This window comes from Erinaceus europaeus, chromosome 3, assembly GCF_950295315.1.
Source record: "Erinaceus europaeus chromosome 3, mEriEur2.1, whole genome shotgun sequence".
Classification (NCBI taxonomy): domain Eukaryota; kingdom Metazoa; phylum Chordata; class Mammalia; order Eulipotyphla; family Erinaceidae; genus Erinaceus; species Erinaceus europaeus.
In genome coordinates this window covers 53,847,451-53,870,512 of record NC_080164.1, presented here as the reverse complement: position 1 = coordinate 53,870,512, position 23,062 = coordinate 53,847,451, and the positions used below count along the sequence as shown (strand labels likewise).

General features: G+C 36.2%; 1 protein-coding gene across 7 annotated transcripts in view; it reads left to right on the top strand.

Moving 5' to 3' along the window:
- EHBP1 (EH domain binding protein 1) overlaps positions 1 to 23,062 on the top strand; it is a 406,607-nt gene that overhangs the window by 298,875 nt on the left and 84,670 nt on the right. For all 7 annotated transcript variants that reach the window (XM_060187205.1, XM_060187206.1, XM_007539625.3 and 4 more), the window contains one exon: positions 7,432 to 7,575. In XM_060187205.1, coding sequence (XP_060043188.1) covers positions 7,432 to 7,575 — 144 coding nt within the window. The remainder of the gene's footprint in view (positions 1 to 7,431; positions 7,576 to 23,062) is intronic.

The following is a 23,062-nucleotide window of genomic DNA, read 5'->3' as shown; positions in this document are numbered from 1 at the left end:
CCTTTTTTGTAATAGAACAGTATTTACCTTTTTTTACTTTCGTTCTTTTACAAGTGTAGAATGTTCTTTTCTGGAGACTACATAGTTTATGATATAAAAGGTTAAATACAAGTATAGATATAAGAATGCAACTGCCTTCTATTAAGTCAGATATTAAAGAACTATGCCAAAAAGATATAATGATGTCGTGTGCTCAGCTATTTTAAAATTTTAAGTAGCAATTTTTATTAGACTATGTTAATACAGGCTATATTATTGAGTCGTTGGAAAAGTCATGACATTTTTGCATAGAAAAATACATCATAGAAAAATGTATCAGCTTTTCTGTCAACTCAATATTTCTAAGTATATATTTATGACTTATTTCTAAAGGAAGGAATACATGATTTTAATACTCAGTTTTAATTTTCAAAATGGCAAATAACAGCAGATATTTGCAAACGCTTTTTGGATTCTCAGTAATTCTTAATCATATGAAGGGACCAAAACATATCAGAACTTCTGAGTTACAGCATTTCTTCACAGTTGCCTCTGGAATAAATGGAATATTTATAATCTTATAAATTCTTATTCTTGCAAACCTTACCCGAAAGTCCCAACAAAAGATTTTCGTATGCTAACTTGAAGTTAAGTTCCTTTTACAAATGGTACTCAACTGGTTGTTAACTGAAACTTCAAGGAATTGCAGTCATGCCACTAGAATTATCATGCACATGCCTGGGTAGGCATTGATGGTTCCCTTCACTACCATGGCAGTGACAAAAGATTATATAGTACTATCAATTTTAAGTTTTCAGAGGCGTTAACAAAAACTGCATCTCTGTGTAAAAAAAGAAAAGAAAAGAAAAAAAACTATAGTAGCTAACAGTTTAAACCTTCATTTTCCTAACAAAAAATCTAAAATCAAAGATTCTAAGTACCTACCTACACTTTCAGGATAAAACAACTTTTAAGGCAGTGTAGTGTTCACACACATTCAATTGATAAACATCCAGAGATTTGTAATGGTAGAATTTGGTGCACTTACGTACTAATATCCATTGCAGGATTTTCTTATAAAGCACATTTCTGAGGTCAGGGTATTTAATTAGAGCTAAAAATTGATTGGAGTTTAAAAATGTAAAATTGTCAAAAGAAGAAAATAGCCACCGGGAACAGTGAATTTGTAGTGCATGCACGAAGGCCCAATGATAACCATCGTGGGAGAAAAAGAAATTGTCTGGATTGGGTATCAATAAACTCAGGTTCTCACCTTGGCACAGGCAGTAACTAGCAATATGGCATGTTAACTAATAATTTAATCTTTGTCTTATTATTCAGATATCTTAAATGAAATTTTCTTGAATAGAACTTTTAGCTCTAGCACTAGGTTTCATACTATGATTCTAGTTAGACTATTTCAAGTGGCATATAATAAATCCACAAGATGATAGAAGCAGCATCTGTTTGTAGTTCCATGTATTTTTTCATTGGTCAGAATTTTGCTTTCAGTAAATGTAAAGTATTTAGGGGGGATGGGGCACCAGTTAGCAAAAGTTTTGCCTAACACCAAAATATATATATATCAGCTAAAAATTTAATAATTTAAAAAAAAAAAGTTTTGCAGCTGGGTAGTGGTGTATTCTGTTAAACACATATATCATCATGCAAAAGGACCAGAGTTTGAACCGCCCCCACCCCCACTTGCAGGGGATGCTTCATGAGTGGTGAAGCAGGTCTGTAGGTATCTTTCTCTTTCCCTCTCTGTCTCCCTCCCCTCTCAATTTCTGTCTTTCCTGTCAAATAAAAAAAAAAAAAAAGGAAGGAAGAAAGAAAGAAGAAAACAAAGAAACAAAGAAAGAGAAAAGAAAAAAATGCCCACCAGAAGCAGTGGACTCATGTGCCAACACCAAACCCCACCAGTAATCCTGTTGGCAATTAAAAAAAAAAGTTTTATTCCATATACAGTATTTCATCAATTCTGATTTTTTTCATTCTTCTCTGAAATCAAGAAGTTACTAATAATAGTCTGTCAGAAAGTGATTGACAGTTCTTAATAACCCATAAAATAGCAGTGAGCCTAGTAATGGCACTAGATTAGAGGAAATTTAGCAACTTAATATGGCTATATAAACTTAACATAGTCATCATATTGCCCATTTCAGTGACTAATACAAGTGATGATGATTATATATCTTACAGACACCTCTCTTAAACTTTACAACCCATGAAGTAAATGACTGGATGCTATTTTATATATGAGAAAACTAAATTTTTTTAAAGATTTTATTTATTTATTCATGAGCATTAATAGGAGAGAGAACCAGATTATTACTCTGGTACATGTGCTGCCGGGGACTGAACTCGGGACCTCATGCTTGAGAGAGTCCAAAGCCTTATCCACTGCTCCACCTCCCAGACCATGGAAAAATAGATTTTTAAGAGTTGCCTATGAACACACATTAAGAGTTAAAGTCTGAAAAAAAAAAGTCTGGATTCTAAATCAGCCTTGTCTGACTACAAAGTCTTTGTTCCTAAACTTTATACTCATGGTATCTATCTCCTTGCTGTTTTTTTGTTTGTTTGTTTTGTTGCTGTTATTTTTGTTCTTATTTTTGTTTTGGCCAAAATCATGCTAAAAATAACATAACCCTGATGTAGAGTGTCATATTTACTGGAAAGGAAATTTAGCAATCCCTTAAAGTTACCTTAAAATGTTTATCTCAATACATTCTCCCAATAACTTTTCCTAAGGAATAATAACCAAATTCAAGAATTTGTGTATAAAGATGTCCATAAAAACATTTTATTATTGCTTTGCAGAAGAGTCTGAGTGTCTGCTGTTATTCCATGGTCATACCCCCCAGTCATAAAAGTTTTTTAACAATTAAAAAATTATAAACATTTGAAAGATCCAATAATGTAAGACAAGTTAAAGTATGATGCATCCACAGGTAAATTACTTAAAAATCAAGCTTTTAAAACATCAGTGGGGAACATTTTCTCAGTCAAGAGCCGTAAGGGTATTTATAACACCAATCATGGTCCATACAAAATTATCAACTTAAAAATTAGTAGTTAGGAGCTGAGTGATGGCACATCAGGTTGAGTGCACATGTTATCATGCATTAAGACCCTGGCTCAAGCCTCTGCTTCCCATCTGCAGGGGACTTTTCATGAGCTGTGAAGCAGGTCTGCAGGAGTCTCTTTCTCTCTTCCTATTTCTCCATCCTCTCTCAATTTCTCTGTGTCCTATCAAATAAAGAAAACGAAGGAAAAAAAGGAAAAAATGGCCACCAGGTACAGTGGATTTGTAGTGTCAGCTCCTAGCCCCGGTTATTACGTAGGTGGCAATCATATATGTATATTTAATGTTGCTATAGACAAAAAAAAACTTCCAAGATTTGTGATTGCCTTGGCAAGGCCAGATAAAGTGATTTTTGCAAGCCATGTACAACCTACAGACCAGACTTTCCCCACCCCTGCTTTAAAACAAAATAGTCAAGGAAGAGATAGGAAATCAACACAAAGGGGGCAAATAAATTGTTAAGGGGGAAGAATTCAAATTTACATGATAAATTTACCGTGTAATAGGCACATGCAGATTTTCAGTGCTACACACCTAAAATAACCATTACAATGCAATATTTTTAGTTAAAAAATAAAAAATAAATAAAATGAATAGAACATGCCTAAAATATTTAAGGACATGAGAAAATGCTCAAATAAAATAAGTAAACAAAAAAAACATTATTCTGTGCCATCTCAAAGTACCTGGATTGCTGCTTTTAATTTTTATTCTTTTTTCAATTTTATATGTTCTCTAAAATTTCTCTAATGAACAAGAGTAATACTTAACAGTTGTAAAATATTATAATTATGTGCTGCTAAGACCAAAGCACTTTTTCATCCACTGTCTTTTCTAGCTGATTGGGATATGTAAAGAACTATAAAATTGACAGTTGGGCAGTAGCACACTGGGTTAAACGCACATAGTACAAAGCACAAGGACCCATGCACACAATGATCCTGATTCAAGCCCCCACCTCTGCACCTGGGGGGGGGGTTCACTTCACAAGCGGTAAAGCAGGTCTGCAGGTATCTATTTTTCCCTCTCTCTCTCTCTCTCTATCTCAGACTCTCCTCTCTCAATTTCTCGATCCTATCCAATAAAGTGGAAAAAAGTTGCCACCAGGAGGAATGGATTCAGAGTGCAGGCAGTGAGCCCCAGCGATAACTGTGGAGACAAAATTTTAAAAAAAGGAAAGAAAAAACAAAGATGAAACAATAGATTAAAATATAACAGCTTACATTTCTCACTGCTAAGTACATTATTCAGTTTTGCTTATCTTTGCATTTTCCTTAATATTTTTTTTATTTCTTTATTGGGGGATTAATGATTTATAGTTGACAGTAAAATACAAGTTTGTACATGTGTGACGTTTCTCAGTTTTCCACATAACAATCCTTGCCTGACTAGGTCATCCTCTGCCATCATGTTCTAGGACCTGAGTCCTCCCCCACCCACCCAAGAGTCTTTTACTTTGGTGTAATACACCAATTCCAGTCCAAGTTCTGCTTTGTTTTCCCTTCTAATCATATTTTCAACTTTTGTGAATGAGATGATCCCATATTCATCCGTCTGTTTCTGACTTATCTCACTTAACATGATTCCTTCAAGCTCTATCCAAGATGGGGTGAAGAAGGTGAATTCACCATTTTTTAATAGCTGAGTAGTATTCCATTGTGGATATATACCACAACTTTACTCGGCCACTCATCTGTTGTTGGACACCTGGGTTGCCTCCCTTCAGCAGTCTTTTTGGTGATAAAACTCAGACCAGAGGTGGTGCTTCAACTGCTGAACTGGTACCAGCTGCTCCCAAGTAGGTATAGACTTTTAGCACCAGAATCTCTCCCTAAAGCCCTCTTTGTTCATGAACCACTTGTGTTTGTACTCACCCATGGCTTGGTGCATTCCTGGAGTGATCCTAGTCTTATCTTGATGCATTCTCAGGTGATCCTCTTTGCTTTTCCTAGTTGACCAGGGAGAGCAAAACACTGCTGCTCATGAATTGGTTTTTTTAATTCCCATTTTAAAATGAGGACACTAAGGTTTAGACACATTGAATATCTGTAATTAAGTGACAGAAGTCATATATGAATCTAGGTTTGTCTCAGCCCTAACTTCTCAAATATCATGTAAGAGAATACATAGAATAATTTTTAAATGGCCTGTTCCAAATTACATTAATCATTTATTAATGAAAGATTTTATAATACTGATATATTGGCCACAAATTTATTGTTTGATTTACTTTATTTTAGTGAAACTATTGATTTATAGCCAGCTCAAATGCAATTGCCTGCAATTCAGTTATATCCTGTCAATGTGAACTAAAGAACTCTGCTGTTATCAATTAAATATTTCAGCTTTATTTGTTAACTTTTGTTTAATGCTCTTAAAACTTTGAGTGATGAAAATTCTCTGGTTTTACATAGTTTTTATTGTTCACAATATTTTGTAAATATGCTAAAGCCAAATGCTAAAAACCATTGAATTTTACATTTTATGCAAAACTATTACTTGTTAAAATTACCAATAAAAGCTTTTAAGTTGTTATATTTAAATATAGAGATTGAAAAACAGACCCAAAATGATACCAAAATTTTTGAAAAGTTTCAAATCATACCAACTAAAGTAAAATATTTAATGATTTATTTATTTTTGACCATGAATGGTACATATGATTGAACCAAAACTATGGATGAAGAAGGAAGTGAAAGAAATTAAATATCAGAATAGTAATAATTATGAGGTACTCTTATTCTTATCTGGAGCATCTGAAAATATGCTCATATCTGGAATCTTTGAAATAACTAAAACAGATAAACTCAAAAATAGTAATAGCAAAATTAAGACTATTAACATTATGCCAAATATCAGAACAGTGAAGCATGATGGAAGTATAGGATAAGGAGTCTCTGGTGTCATAGCATTGGAACATTGAAGAAGGGTGTGGTGATTTTTGTATATGCATATAGTTGTGAAAATTTATCCCTAAAATTGTATGTTATTTAATCAAATTTAAATAGAAAATTAATTGTAATAGCCATCTAAAACTATAAATTGTTTTCTTTAGCAGGAAAAAAAAATTGAACTATAAAGAGTATAGTTATTTGTGCTTTGGGTTAATATTCTCCTTATCTGTTTTCCATTTGTGGTCATGACTGCTTATTATATAAAAATGTGTAATATTATAAATTAATATAGAAAAACTGCTCCTCCACTTCTGATATGGTTGTTCTGTTGTCAGAAAAGTGAGCAATGAAGAAGAATTTTTATATGATAGCTGCAAACATTAATTTTTTTTTAAATATTTATTTATTCCCTTTTGTTGCCCTTGTTGTTTTATTGTTGCAGTTATTATTGTTGTTGTTGTTGTTGGATAGGACAGAGAGAAATGGAGAGAGGAGGGGAAGACAGAGAGGAGGAGAGAAAGATAGACACCTGCAGACCTGCTTCACCGCCTGTGAAGCGACTCCCCTGCAGGTGGGGAGCCGGGGTTTGAACCGGGATCCTTATGCCGGTCCTTGTGCTTTGCGCCACCTGCGCTTAACCAACTGCGCTACAGCCCGACTCCCAAAACATTAATTTTTAAGACTATAAAAGGATATTGCCACAGACATTTAAAAGCTTTCAGTATATAGATTTGGAAGATATCTTATTATAGGTCCTGTAAGCCTATAAAAATAAAATTGTGAATATTAAAACATTTTGCTAGAATACACTGATTAGAAATTATAAAGAGGATATACATAAAAAATAAATCTATTTAAAGTTAGGTGTTTGTTTCTTGGTTTGTTTTTGTTGTCACTGGAGAGTCACCAGTCAGGGCTGGCTTTTTCAACTAGAAAGAGAGAAGAGGAAAGATACCACAGCAGAGAGGACAGGTGGTAGAGCATTTGGTTAAGTGCACACATTGCCACACACAAAGGGACATGGTTTCAAGCCCCAGTTCCTACCTGCATGAAGGAGGTTTCATGAACAGTGCTGCAGGTGTCTCTCTTCCTCACTGTTTCTCCCTCTCAATTTCTCTCGCTCATGTCAAATTTAAGAAAAAAATAATTAAAAAGATACCACAGTACCAAACTTTCTCCATTGCAGTGAGGACTAGACTCAAACCTGAGTCACATACATGACAAAGCAGGTACACTATCCAGGTGAGCTATCTTAATGGCCCAAGGTACATATTTTGTACATCAAGACTTACAAATTAATTTTAGTTTCTAGCCCAACATTAATATTCTATAGATAATTCCAGACTACAATGTTATTGCTGCTCAATGTTACTTTTGTATATTGTATAGCCAGGACTCTTTAAATGTATATTAAATGTTTATTTTTCTTACTTATATTTTGCCTTCTAATTCTGAATCTTTACTTTTAAGCATCGAATGTTATCCAGACAAGAAGAACTTAAAGAAAGAGCAAGAGTTCTGCTTGAGCAAGCAAGAAGAGATGCAGCTTTAAAGGCTGGGAATAAGCAGAATACCAACGGAGCCACACCACTGTGCAACAGGCAGCTAAGTGATGTGAGGAACTTTGGTTAAAATTATAAAAAAAAAACAAACTACTAATTGTAATCACAGGGATGAGGAAAGTAATATATTAATTTTCGATGAACTTTGGGTTGTAGGTACATTTATTAAACTGGCAACTTCTTACCTGGAATAATATGTTATAATTGTTTCTGTACAGTAGTTTTAGCTATGAAGAAAAATATGAACCTGGGATAATGATCTACATATAAATCTACTTCTTACTAATTTATACATTGTAATTTAGTTTGATTTTGCTTAAGATTACATTTTATCCATGGAGGTAAATTTTTTTGGAAATACTGGAATATAATAATGATGCTTACCATTTAGTGAGAATCTACTATATATTTCAGGCACTTTAGTATGTATAATGTATCTTATTTTACTTTCCCCCATAATTTATATACATATATATATATATTTCATATCCTTTATACATAAACACACACACATATATATATAGTTTCTACCCTTTTCTCTGCATTATTGACTTGGAACAACCTGCTTCGACTTTTAACTTTGAGTCTATGTTTGTCTTCAGAGATAAAGTTTTTGTGTTGATGGACACTATTTTTTTTATTATCTTTATTTTTTATTGGATAGAGACAGCCAGAAATTGAAAGTAATGGGGGGAGATAGAGAGGAAGAGAGACACCTGCAGCCCTGCCTCACCATGACTCATGAAGCTTTCCCTCTGCAGTTGGGGGCTGGGGGTTCGAACCCCGGTCCTTGTGCACTGTAACATGTGCGCTCAACCAGGTGTGCCACCACCTGGAGGCCCCGACACTATTTTTTTTTTTAATCTAGTCACCCTATGTTTTATGGTTGATGATTTTAGACCATTCACACTTAGTGATTTTTTTTTTTATTGTCATGAGGATTCACTGCTCCAGGCTGACTTTCACAGATTCAGAAACAGAGAAAAAGAGGGAAAGGAAAGCTACCAAAGCACCTAAGTTTTTCTCATCAGTAACAACAACAATAATAACTACAACAACAATGAAAAACAACAGGGGCAACAAAAGGGAAAATAAAATAAAATTTTAAAAAATTCACTATAAAAAATATTCATGGATAGTAGTTACTTTAGCACTTTAAGTATATAATTTTACTCTCTCTTGACCTATAGGTTTTCTGCTGAGAAGTCTGGTCAGAGCCTGGTAGTTCTACCTTTATATGCCACTTTCTTCATTTCTGTAACAGCATGTAACATTTTTCTTTGTCCTTGACTTTTGCTCATTTTATGATAGTATTAGTTGTTTTAGATTCAGGAATTTGGGTATTCTCTTTACCTCTTAAACATTTGTGTCTGATCATTCTCCAGATCTGGAAAATTTTCAACTACTTATTTATTTATTTATTTGGATTTTTCCTTTGGGAAATTCTAATCATTTTATCCTCTAATCCTAACATTCATACTTCTACATGTCCAGCTTTATTTCTCCAGCTTTTCATTTTATCCTGAATTCCCTTCAGTTCTCTTTTACATCTTCCATCTCTGAAATTTTTCTTTCAGTCTTGAGCCTACTGTCTTGTGTTGATAGTTTCTAATTTGTTAAAATATTGCTCTTATTATGAATTTTCTAAATTCTTTCTCTGATAAGCCTTCCATTTTTGCATTCATAAATTTCTACTATGAAGTCAATTTCTATAGGAAATTCCATGGTTTTCCAAGAAAGGATGCCCATCGTTTTTCTGTGCTTGTGTATTTGGCTTGACTTTTGTTGTGTTGACCTGCATGGAGTATAATGCTAGATTTATTTTTAGTTTTTAAGTTGTATTCAGGGAGTGGTACTAGAGAAGTGATAAACCAGTACTGTATCTGATATTATCATGATAATACTTGGGAAGTACACACCTTAGAGGGTTCCATCTTGCATCCAGGTATTCCTAGACCCCCACCACCCCCAGCCCCATCCCCACCATGTACAGTCAGTGTAGCACATTCTTCCTCTCAATAAGGCAAGGTTTCAGTTTCCTAGCCCATAGCTTATCACTCAAGTAGCTCTATTTTTTTATTCTCTTTTTATTATTTATTTATTTATTTCCTTTTGTTGCCATTGTTGTTTATTGTTGTAGTTATTGTTGTTGTTGTTGCTGTTGTCGTGGGCTAGGACAGAGAGAAATGGAGAGAGGAGGGGAAGACAGAGAGGGGGAGAGAAAGATAGACACCTGCAAACCTGCTTCACCACCTGTGAAGCGACTCTCCTGCAGGTGGGGAGCCGGGGGCTCAAACCGGGATCCTTACGCCCAACCGGGATCCTTACGCAGGTCCTTGAGCTTTGCACCACGTGTGCTTTACCCACTGCGCTACCGCCGACTCCCAAAAGTAGCTCTATTAAGGTAGACTTGGCCAAGCAACTTTTTTAAAAATTTTTTTTAGGACTCAGCTGCCTCTTTTCAACTGGCTTTTTTTTTTTTTTTTTCCGCCACAAAGATGCATTCTTCTGTGTAATTCAACATCTGTACTCCTTCAGAAAGTTCCCTAGGGTCAAGGTTTAAGAGCCTGCAGTCTCACATCTTTCCCCAGCCATGCTGTTCAGCTTACAGTAACAGTGGCTGCTGATCACCAAGTCTTCAGTCATAAAATATCTAATCCCTCATCTTATATCCACCCTCATTCTATGGTTCTACCCACCTTGAAAGAAAGGTATTTCTTCAAGGAAATAACAGCTATTTATTCTCTGGTGATGTTTTCAATGTTATGTTTTGTTATTGTTGTTTTATGGGAGCACAGTTTGTTAGTAACAGTTCCACTTTGGCCCCACCTCTGAGAATGTAGGTACTTTTCCCACCATCAGTGTTATATTGTGATTCAGTGCCAGCATAGCAGCTCCACCACTCCCAGCAGCTGTATTCCCCCTCCCCTTTTTCATTTATATGATAGAGACAGAAAGAGTAAGAGGAGAAAGAGGGAGAGAAAGAGTAACACCTACACCTCTGCTTCACCATTTGTAAAATCCTCCCTCCCCTACACTATCCCATCCCATGCAGATGGGTACCTGGGACTTAGACTCCAGGTCTTCACACAGGGTAACTTGTGTACTCTACTGGGTGTACCACTGCCAGGACCCCAGATAATTTTTGTTGTTGCAGTGCTGAGATTTATCTGAGGACCTCACACATGCAAGGCATACATTCTATTGCTGAGTTTCCTTCTAGACCTAAAAGGAAATACTGTTTAATGCAGTGCTGGAGATAAGACTCATTATTTTAGAGATCAGAGATGGGAGATCCAACCCATGACCTCAAGCATGAAAAGTAAGCATGGCTACCTCTTAGTTTATTCTCCAATCACTGTTAGATTTATGTTTTTGCATATGAATGTGTAATTCTTCTAGTACTTTTTATTGAAAAGAGAATTTTTGCTTAATTGTGTTGGTTTTGCTTCTTTATAAAAGGTCAATGGATGGTATTTATAAGGGTCTGTTTCTGAGACCCTGCTGTGTTTCATTGATCTATTAGTTCTTTCTCTAATCCTGCAGTCTTAATTAATGCCACTTTACAGAAAGCCTAGAATCCTACTCCTCCAACTTTGTTCTTCACTTGCAGTACTTCCAACTTTGTTCTTTGCTTTCAACATTGTGTTGGTCATCTTGGTCTTTTGCTTTTTCATTATAAACATTACAACTAATTTGCCAGTAACATAAATTTTTGGAATTTTTGTTGAGATTGTACTCATACTCTAGGTTGAGTAAGAACTAACATATTGACAACACTGAATATTCTTATTCATGAGTGTCTCTCCATTTATTTAGTTGTTCTTTAATTTTTGTTTTTAGAGAATTGCGTTATTTCTCATGTAGACCATATACATATTTAGATATGTTTACACCTAAGCATTTAATTGTAGAGCCATTCTATTTAAAAGGAATTATATTTTAAATTTCAAATTCTACTTGCTCATTGTGAGTATATGGGAAAAATTTATTTTCATATATTTAACTTGTATCCTACAGTCTTGCTTTAATTGCTTTTAGTTTTTTAAAATTATTTCAGATTATCTATATAGGTTGTCACATCATACACAAAAGTCAATATTATTACTTTCTTTTCACATTTAAAAAATACTTTTCAGATACCAGCTTAATATTATTTCACCTTGGAAATTTGTTAAGACTTTGTTTTTATATAATCATATGGTATATTTGAGTCATTTGAGGTGACTCAATGAGTAAAACACATGTGAATAAAGCCCTAAATTCACTCCCTGGTAATGCATGAGAACACCAGTGACAATGAAAAATTAAATGCCATAAATAGTAAAGTGGTATTTTGGTCTCTGCTCTTTTTCTGTTTTACTTTTTAGTTATCTCTTTGGCTTCACTACAGGTCAATTTTTTCAGGTAGAAAAAGAGAGACAGAAAAGCAGATTGCAAGGGAAAGAAATAATAGCACTGGGTCATGCATATGACAAAGCAGCAACTATCCAAGTTAGCTATTTTGCTGGCCTCTCTCTCTTAAAAATATAAAAATAGATCCAGAGAGATGAGTCAGCAGATCTTACATAAATTCACTCCCTGCACTGCATTAAAAAAAAAAATAGCATAGCAGCTGGAAAGTACCTCAAGTATTAGAATATTGAACTTTCATGCCCGAGGTCCTTAGCAGCACATTACTTACTTGAATGGTGTGCTGATTTTTCTCTTTCCCTATTTCTCTGTTTCATGTGAAACTGTTTCTGATATGTGATAAAGAAAGTAAACTTGCTTAAATAAAGATAAAAAATTAAAAATAAATGGGCAGGGAGCCGGGTGGTAGCGTAGTGGGTTAAGCGCACATGGCGCAAAGCACAAGGACCAGCATAAGGATCCTGGTTCAAGCCCCCGGCTCCCCACCTGCAGGGGAGTCGCTTTACAGGCTGTGAAGAAGGTCTACAGGTGTCTATCTCTCCCCCTCTCTGTCTTCCCCTCCTCTCTCCATTTCTCTCTGTCCTATCCAACAGCGACGACATCAACAATATCTACAACAACAATAAAAACAAGGGCAACAAAAAGTAAGTAAATAATAATATAAATAAATGGGCAATAATTATGTTTTTATTTATTTTTTTAATGAAAAGGAATAGAATAGCGTAGGATTATAGCTTGGTGGTAGAACCACATGTATTTTTGGTTCAATTCCTGGCACCTAAAATGAAAAAGTAATAGAATGAAATACCAAATGCCAGAATCCATCACACATAAGCATAGTCACTTTTGTGTGTATGAAATTTGTTTCAGTTACACTGAGCTATGTGTTTACTAGGTCTTGACATCAAAGTTATATCAAACAATGAGCTATGACAAAAATGTTGGGAAACACTAATATACAGTACCATTCTTTCCCTTTTTTGCTCTTAATGAGTTAAATTTTATTTTCTATTACTGATGGAATATTGATTTACATAATTATGACATAACAGGGATATAATTTCGCACTGTTACCATGACCAGAGTTTCCTCCATTGGACAGTGTAGTAGTTCTCCCAAGATCACAGATGTGGGTTGACTATTATAATTTATATGGTTATCTGTATATACTTATATATATTTGTGCATTTTTTTCCTATGGTTTTGCTTTCTCTTCCTTTCTAAGTCACATCTATACATATTACTACTTCTGAATGTCCTTCATTTTTTCCTTTTCTCTGTGGATCTTGATGGAATTGGAGTTCAGATTTCTCTGTTCCTTTTTTCCTAACATTTCTCCTCCTTTGGGAATATGTACCAAAATTCTTATGAGGAGCAGAATGTGGAAGGTTTGGCTTCTGTAATTGCTTCTCTGCTGGACATGGGCATTGGCAGGTTGATCCATACCCCCAGCATATTTCTTTCTTTCCCTAGTTGGGTAGAACTCTGGAGAGGTGAGGTTTTAGGACACATTGGTGACGTCATCTGCCCAGAGGTCAGGATGAAATAATACTAGCATCTGCAACTTGGTGGCCATAGTCACAGTTCAAGTAGAACTGGAAAAGGTCTCCTCCATGACTGGTTTTGCTTTTTCTTTGTTCTTTCCTGCTCCTTTTTGCTAGTTTATAAATGAGATAAAGTATTCCATCATGGTTCCTCTTTCTTCTTCTTCTAGCGTTTGCCCTTCTTCCATAGCCAGTCAACAGCATCAGGTTGAGCCTGATGTAAAGTTTCGAGACCTCCTTTGAATCTGGAGAGGTGGCAGTCGTTGACTATGTGGTTCCTCTTTGTCCCTTCCTATATAGTCTATCTCCTACAGGCCTGGACATCTTGTTCCTGCTTATATTTCCTAAGATTTGAATCAGTTTTTTGGGAGAATCTATCTGGTTGCTGCCTTCAAGCAACCATCTTTTTATTATTATTTATTTATTTATTTATTTATTTATTTATAAAAAGGAAGCATTGACAAAGCCATAGGATAAGAGGAGTACAACTCCACACAATTCCCAACACCAGAACTCCTTATCCCATCCCCTCCCTTGATAGCTTTCCTATTCTTTAACCCTCTGGGAGTATGGACCAAGGTCATTGTGATATGCAGAGGTGGAAGGTCTGGCTTCTGTAATTGCTTCCCGGCTAAACATGGGCATTGACAGGTCGATCCATACTCCCAGCATGCCTCTCTCTTTCCCTAGTGGGGAAGGGCTCCTGGGGTAGCGGAGCTCCAGGACTTCATTGGTGGGGTTGTCTGTCCAGAGAAGTCTGGTAGGCATCATGCTAGCATCTGGAACCTGGTGGCTGAAAAGAGAGTTAACATACAAAGCCAAACAAGTGGTTGATCAGTCATGAACCTAAAGGCTGGAGTAGTGCAGATGAATAGTTGGGGGGTTCTTCGTTCTGTAGATAGCTAGTAGACATATTTTATTTATATTCCAAAGGGCCTGTGTCTATACTAGGTGTGGTTTTTTGTTTGTTTGTTTGTTTGTTTTTCCCGAGCCTGAAATCTGATATGCAGGTGGATCCTAGTTATTGTCTAGGGAGATGATGTCATAGCTGGTAAAAGGACCAGAAAGCTGGATCAGGGAAGAGAGTAGCTCCCAAATATGGGAAAGTTTATAAATATTGTTGATTGTAAACCCCATTGATTTGATATGATCTGGGGCCCTTATTCAGCTTAGGAGCCTATGTGACCTCTGCATTCCTGTAGATCCAAGCTCACATTCTGTGGTCATGAGTAGGAACATTCCAATCTGCCCCAATATCAGGATCATCTTCCTCAGGTGTAGCATAGAGTATGTTGTCCAGCCTCCTTTCCATTTCTTGGTATCATTTTCTATTTCCTTGAGTAGTTTTCAGTATACAAGTCTTTCACTTCTTTGGTCACCTTTATTCCTAGGTATTGATTTTGCTACAACAGTGAATGGGAGTGATTTCTGGATATCCTCTTCTTCGGATTTAGTGTTTGCATTTTAGGAAATGCCACTGATTTTTGTACATTGATTTTATAGCCTGTCACCTTGCTATATTGCCTAATAACTTCCAGTAGTTTTCTACTGGATTCTTTAGATTTTTCTATGTATACTATCATATCATCTGAAGATAGTGAGAGCTTGACTTCTTCCCTTCCAATCTGTATTCCTTTGATTTCTTCTCTTGCCTGATTGCTATGGCAAGAACTTACAATACTACGTTGAAGAGTAGTGGAGATAATGGACAGCCTTGTCTAGTCCCCCATCTGAGGGAGAATGCTTTCAGCTTCTGTCTATTGAGTATGATGTTGGCTGTAGGTTTGCTATATGTGGACTCCACTATCTTAAGGAATTTCCCATCTATTCCCATTTTTTGTAGTGTTGTGAGCATGAATGGGTGTTGGATTTTGTCAAAGGTTTTCTCTGCATCTATTGAGATAATCATGTGGTTTTTGGTTTTGCTTTTGTTGATGTGGTGAGTGACATTGTGACATTGTGACATTGTGAACTAGCCTTGCATTCCTGGGATAAATCCCACTTGGTCGTGATGAACAGTCTTTTTGATATACTGCTGTATCCGGATGGCCAGGATCTTGTTTAATATTATAGCATCTTTGTTCATCAGAGATACTGTTCTGTAGTTTTCCTTTTTTGTTGTGTCCCTATCTGCTTTTGGTATCAGGGTGATGTTGGCTTCATAGAAGGTAGAAGGGAGTGTTCCTGTTTCTTCAGTCTTGTGGAAGGGCTTTAGAAGTATAGGTATTGGGAGTTGGGCAGTAGCGCAGCGGGTTAAGCGCACGTGGTGCAAAGTACAAGGACAGGCTTAAGGATCCTGGCTTGAGCCCCCGGCTCCCTACATGCAGGGGAGTCACTTCACAGGTGGTGAAGCAGGTCTTCGGGTGTCTATCTTTCTTCCCCTCCTCTCTCCATTTCTCTCTGTCTTATCCAATGATGACATCAACAACAATAATAACTACAGAATAAAACAATGAAGGCAACAAAAGGAAATAAATAAATATCAAAAAAAAAAGTATAGGTATTAACTGTTTCATGAAGGTTTTGTAGAATTCATTTGTAAAGCCATCTGGCCCAGGACTTTTGTTGTTGGGCAGGCCACCATCTTAACTCTGACACAGGACCATTATTTATAATGAACACATTTTTTAGCCATAATGCCAATCCTTTAAGGCTATCCATCTTGCCATCTTATGTTATTAATTTGTTGACTAGGTCATTTGTCAGATATCTGTTGAGTGTATAAACTCAGTATATTAAATGAGCCAAAAGTAATGACTATACTTTGCCCCCCTTCCCCTCCTCCCCAGGAGGGGAGTAAAAGGAGAGTTGCATTCTGGTAGGAAGAGACAAATAAAAGAAATACAGAGTATGAAAACAATGATGTAATTAAGGCTAATTTGAGTAGATGGGAGCTTGAGTGATGTTAGGAGTGAACATTTGAAATAAAATCTAATGATAAGAATGACTTAGTCTAGTGAAGGACCACAGAAAGTATATTCTTTCTATAAAGAAAATTTGTTGTTGGACTTCCGGGAGGCATGGCTATGGAATAACTGGGACTAAATCACCTCTCCTCTCAAAACAACAAATAAATGCAACAAGAGATCCAAGTGGAGTCATAATCTACAGCTGAAAATTCTGCAGTCTCAGGTGGGTGCTCACATGCAGTTGGAGGGAAAAGGGGCGTGAGTTGAAGAACAGCAAAGTCAAATTAGAGGTCTGGTCAGCAGGGGTGCTGGGCTGTGCCATTTTGGCAATTTCACTTAAGCACAGCAACCAAGTAACATTGTTCCTAGTGCCAGAAGAAAAGAGACAACGGCTTAAAACCTCTCAGTGTGGGAGTCAGGTGGTTGTGCAGCAGGTTAAGCGCACGTGGCACGAAGCACAAAGACCGGCATAAGGATCCCGGTTCAAGCCCCCAGCTACCCACCTGCAGGGGATTTGCTTCACAGGCGGTAAAGCAGGTCTGCAGGTGTCTATCTTTCTCTCCCCCTCTCTGTCTTCCCCTCCTTTCTCCATTTCTTTCTGTCCTATCCAACAAGGACGACATCAATAACAATAACTACAGCAATAAAACAACAAGGGTACCCAAAGGGAATAAATAAATAAATATTAAGGAAAAAAAAACTCTGTGTTCAACTCAGAGGGGATTTAGCCTTGTGAATTGAAACAGGAAATTCACCCCTCTTATTCTATAGTTTTGTCGATATTCTCTGTTTTTTATTTTATAAATAAATCTAAAAAAAGAAAAGAAAAGAATAGAGGCAGGACCATAGAAAAAATTTCCAAATATATATAACTAGAGAACTGCTGTAGTTTCCAGTGGAGGGAATAGTGACACAAAATTTCGGTAGTGAGAATGGTGTGGAATTATACCCATTTTCTCATAATTTTGTAAATCAATAATAAATCACTAATAAAATTTTAATAATAAAGAAAAAATAGTTGTTAATTATACCTTACTTTATTCTTTCAGACTCTTAAAAGTTACTGTGAATGTAGTAACTATTTTTCAAGTGTATTTCATTTTATTATTTTATTTTACTGTTGTCTTGTGGGCTTCCCCATTCTGGGTCAACTCCTTTCAGATAGAAAAGCAAAGGTAGAGATAGGAAGAGATACAAGAGGACTGAAGCCTCCCCCAGGGCCGAAAGGATTGGGTGCTCAACCTGGCTTATATGTGTGGCAAATCCAGAACCTTCCTAGGTGAGCTATCACACTGACCACAAGTGTATTGATATTTTCTTGTTATTTTTGTCACTGGGGTGTCACTGCGCCAGGTCAACTGTAGTTCAGGCAAGACTCACACTCACCTGATCAAACACGTATGTGGCAAAGCAGATACACTATCCAAGTATTTTGCTAGTATTTTGGAATATATGAAATTTAAATGATCTAAGGGCCAATTAGATTTAAAAAAACAAAAAAAATAGTATATAGATATTACTGTTTTACCTATTGTAAGGATTTTTTAAAAAAGAGTTTGAAAAGATTCAGTTTGCTTAGGATTACAGGCAGTGGCAGAACAGGCTTAAAATTCAAGCTCTTTGCCTTATAAAGCTGTATATTGTTGTATACAGTTTATTCATTTGTTCCTTTAAACCTTCAGTATACTTAAGTGATCACTCATTCTAATTGACTGTATTTTTTTTTTCATTTCTCAAATGAAATATCTCTATCTCTCTCCTTAATTTCTCTGTGTCCTATCAAATAAAGATAAAAGGGGGGGGGAGGGAGATAATGACCACAGGGAGCAGTGGATTCATCATGCAGGCACCAAGCACCATCAATAAACCTGATGACAATAGGGAGTGGGGGGGAAAGAAAGAAAGAGAATAAGAGAGAGGGAGGAAGGAAAGGAGGGAGGGAAAAGAAGACCACTGCAAAATTTACTAGCCTCAACCAACCATATTACTACGCTCACTAATTCTCAAGTTAGGAATTAAGATAGAATGTTTTGAGAATGCTTATTTTCTGTTCCTTATCTAGATGTAGTTCTCAGCTAGGATTTTTACTGGACTATTAGTTAGAAATACCTGAAATAACACACTTTTCTATATCATTTCTCTACTTGGGCTGGTTTAGCCTTCTTCTCAATGTGATGACTTTTGACCCAAAAGTGTATAGTAAAAGTATATAAAATTCTGCGTTCTAACTTTAAAAGTCATGTATCTTTGATTTTGCTATACTGTTGGCCTAAATAGAAACAAAGCTCCAATCACTTTCAAGGAGCAAAGATTATATAATCTCATGGGGCCGGGTAGTGGTGCATCTGGTTGAGTGTACATGTTACAATGCACAGGGACCCAGGTTCAAGCCACCAGTCCCCACCTGAAGGAGGAAAGCTTTCCAAGTGGTGAAGCAGTGCTGCAAGTGTCTCTCTGTCTCTTCCTGTTATTTATTTACTTTTTTATTCATACCAGAGCAGTGCTCAGCTCTGGTTTATGGTGGTGTAGAGGAGGAGGAATTAACCTAGGACTTTGGAACCTTAAGCATGGAAGTCATTTTGCTTAACCATTATACTATCTCCCCCACTCTCTTCTCAGTTATAGTTTAAGAGATCTTCAGCAGGACCTCATACAAAATCGGTCATTTTTCTTCCATTTCTCTTTATCCATTCCTGCTCTTAGTTGCTTATGGAGTACATGTGGCACACTGTTTCTTTCCTTTGTCAAGAATTTACTGTTATTTCCCTGAAATGCCTTCTTCCTGGTTTCCACTGAAATACCACTTCCTTTCCTCTGTCATGATGTCTAGCCCAAAGTTAATTCTTCTTTTTCTAGTATGTTATACAGATCTCTACTGTCAAATTTATCCCAGCATTATTAGCTCATTATATTTCTTTTCCCTACTCAACTAAGAACTATTTAAAACACAAAACCATGGATCCTTCCCTACCAAGTATTATAAATGCTGGAGTTATAATATAGTGGCTATTTTTCATAATTTCTGCCTACATCGACTAACTAAAAGTCGACATAGGCACACACAAAAAAAAAAATAGTGTGTTTCTATAAGCAATTTCTTGGTAGTAAAGGTTTGTAAATAGGAAGAGAAGTTTATCTGAAAGTATTTAAAGCAGTGACTCATCACTTAGGAAGTAAAATTGTTTGTTGCTTTGCAAAGTTCCTGATATCATCCTAATTTTGAGTTCTATGTTATGATACCTTGTCTTTGTTATGTGTAAATCCCAAATTCTGAGGCACACTGCTCCTTCCCATGTTCTGGGACCTCTGATAAGAGTTCACTTTCCAATTCTGCCTATCTCCTCACTCTAACAAGCATTCTCTCTCATATAAATTAATACAGTTTTAAGCTAAAAGGATAGAAAACAGTTTCTCTTCTTAAAGATTTATATAATGAAGGAGAGGTTGAAAATCAGAGCATCACTCTGGCACATGCAGTGCTGGGAAGGAACTCAGGAACTCATTTGAGTGTCCAATACCTTATCCAGACTCCAAAAACAATTATTGGCCATCTTTGAGGCAAAGGTAGAATGCTCATATGCACACTGAATAATTTATTTTCAAGAAAGATCTTAACTATCCTTTCTTTTAAAGAGCAACTCAAAGCACAGTTACTGTAAACCTTTCCATTTTTCTTAATTTTTGTCATAACTACCATTACGTGTGGTTTTATTTTTGTTCATTTATTTGTTTGCCTCCAGGGTTATCGCTGGGGTTCAGTAACTGCACTATGAATTCACTGCTCCTGGAGGCTATTTTTTCCATTTTGTTGCCATTGTTTTTGTTATTGTTGGGTAGGACAGAGGGAAATCAAGAGAGAAGGGGAACATAGAGAGGGGGAAAGAAAGACACCTGCAGACCTGCTTCACCACTTGTGAAGCTACCCACCGTAGGTGGGGAGCCAGAGGCTGCCAACCAGGGTCCTTAGGCCAGTTTTTGTGCTTTGCGCCATGTGTGCTTAACCCTCTGTGCTACCACCCAGTCCCTACCATTACATGTTTCAATTAAAACTTATATTTATTTACCTTTTTTTGCCTCCAGGGTTATTTCTGGGGCTTAGTGCCTACACTACAAATCCACTGCTACTGGAGGCCATATTTTTCCTTTTGTTGCCCTTGTTTATTGTTGTTATTATTATTGTTGTTGTTATTACTGTCATTGCTGTTGGATAGGACAGAGAGAAATGGAGAAAGGAGAGGAAGACAGATGGGGGGAGAGAAAGACATGGGGAGAGAAAGACAGACACATGCAGACCTGCTTCACCGCCTATGAAACCACCACCCTGCAGGTGGGGAGCTGGGGGCTTGATCCAATATCCTTACACCGTTGCTTTCACTTTCTGCCAAGAGCACTTAATCCGCTGCTCTACTGCCTGGCCCCCTTACATCTTGTTTTAAGAATAGTAGCTTACATGATTGATTTGCATCTCTATGCCATAGCATATTCTTTCAGATGTTTCTGAAATTATTTTTTTCAGAAGACAAATTTCATTGCTCTGAATCTCTATTATTTATGTCTTTGCTTCCTATTCCTTTTGATCTATGAAGATATTTGTGTGCCATTTTATTAATGCAAGTTGACTGTGTAATATTTGTTTTGTTTAATGTATAACTTAAGAAATTTGGAGACCTGAGCAGTGGCCCACTCTGTTAAACACACAAGGACACATTTAAGGATGCATGTTCAAGTCCCCACCTGCAGTGGGGATGCTTCACAGTAACAAAACTGATCTTTAGGTGTCTCTCTTCCTGTCTATTCCCCCCCCCCCCAATTTCTCTGTCCTATCATGTAAAATGGCAAAAATGGCTGACAGGAGTAGTGGATTCCTAGTGCTGGCACTGAGCCCCAGTGGTAACCCTAGAGGCAAAAAATAAAATAAAACAAATACAATTGGTATGTCCAATAGTATGGCCATTAAATAATCTAAAGACCTCCTTAATTATATATTCAGACACAATCTTTTAGAAAAATCTAGCAGGTTTTCCTCAAGAAGAGCTTTTCCTTTTAGAGAGCTACGAAATAGATAACTCACCTGCTAAATAGAGTGTACCTTCTATGTGGAAAACCCTGGATTCTAGTCCCTGAACCACATGGGAAAGCCATGGATAGTACTCTAGGAGCTCCATAGGTGGTGAAACAGTTATGAGGTGTCTTTCCTTTCTCTGTGTCTCTCTCTCCCTCTTGTGAAAGAAAAAGAGAGGAAGGAAGATATTGAGATTAAGAAGCCACTCAACAATACCACATCTGAATCTAGTTAATGATCATACTTGCTTTTAGTTCTTTGAGATTTATAGACAGTTATTAAGTATCTGGAAGCTTTTTTAATAGAAAGATTAGGAAAAAATTGTGGTATTATTATAAAAGGCTATAATATTTAATCTGCAGACCTAGTTAGTGGCCCATTACAATTAATTGGCGTAAGAACACATGGGATCAAACTGTATGCATCACATCCTAGAAAGTTTATAGTATCTGTTTTCAAAGGCTTGCAGGAAAATGGGAATCCTCTTAAGAAAAGTATTTCAGATTGAATATTTCTTCATTAACTGCCATGACCATAACCAGAAAAAATACTGTGACTTTTGTCTCTTAAGCTAGTCTTTGGTAATGAATCCATATGGCTTGTTTGGGAAGAGGCAAGAGAATGCAAGCTGCTGTTTTGTAAATCTAACCTTTAAAGGTATTTTGTTGCTATGATGGAGTAAGGTATCAACCATTTACTTCAATGTTAATTAGAAAATATTGATCTAAATGTGACTAGTATGTTATGCTGATAATTGTAGCAGATTTAGATAAGATCACTAGATCTTTTCCAGATAACAAAAGAAGTAGTTTTCATTCGCTTGGTTAAAATAAATAAATATCACTTCATAGTTTGAACCCTAGTTTCATGTGTGTTAGTGTGAGTGCACATGTGTCTGTTAAGGATGTATCATCATTAAAGTGTATATCTGACTACTTTCATGTTTATGGATATTGGCTGTATTATGTTTAAATTCTAGTCTTTAGATATTAAACTTTAAAATTAAGGTCAAAGTAAAAACTTATTTTTCATAATTATACATATTATCTGTTCTATTATTAGGAAAAAGCAGGCTCATTTTACATTAGTAATTTCTAAAGAGGAGCATCAACTATTATGAAAAGAAATCTAAATACTTTTAATAATACCCCTATAATAGTAATACATAGAATGAGAAGCTTATCTTGCTTGGGGATTTCTTTATATAAGCAAGAGTACACCAAGGGCACTGAGTTGAAAACATGTTCCTGTTTCTTACACCATTACAATTGACATAAGATTTGATGTACATAATCCTTTGCAGACCAGTAAGATACTTTAAATGTATGGCTAACCTTTTTTATAGTTGCATTTTATAGAAAAATGCTGGTGTACTCCTATTTGCAGCATAAATGCCTCTGTATAAGGCAGTGGTTTTTATTCATTATGATTTAAATAATAGTTTATCTGGTATGTCTAAATTTAAGTTGATTTGAAGTCTTCTATCCTAACAATGACTACTAGGCTTCTTAGAAAACATATTGTTCGCTAGCAAGCATATCTTCAAAGTCACACAAAATACTAGCATTGTGAGGGGGGAAAAAAAAAACTCAAGCATCTTTTCTATTATGT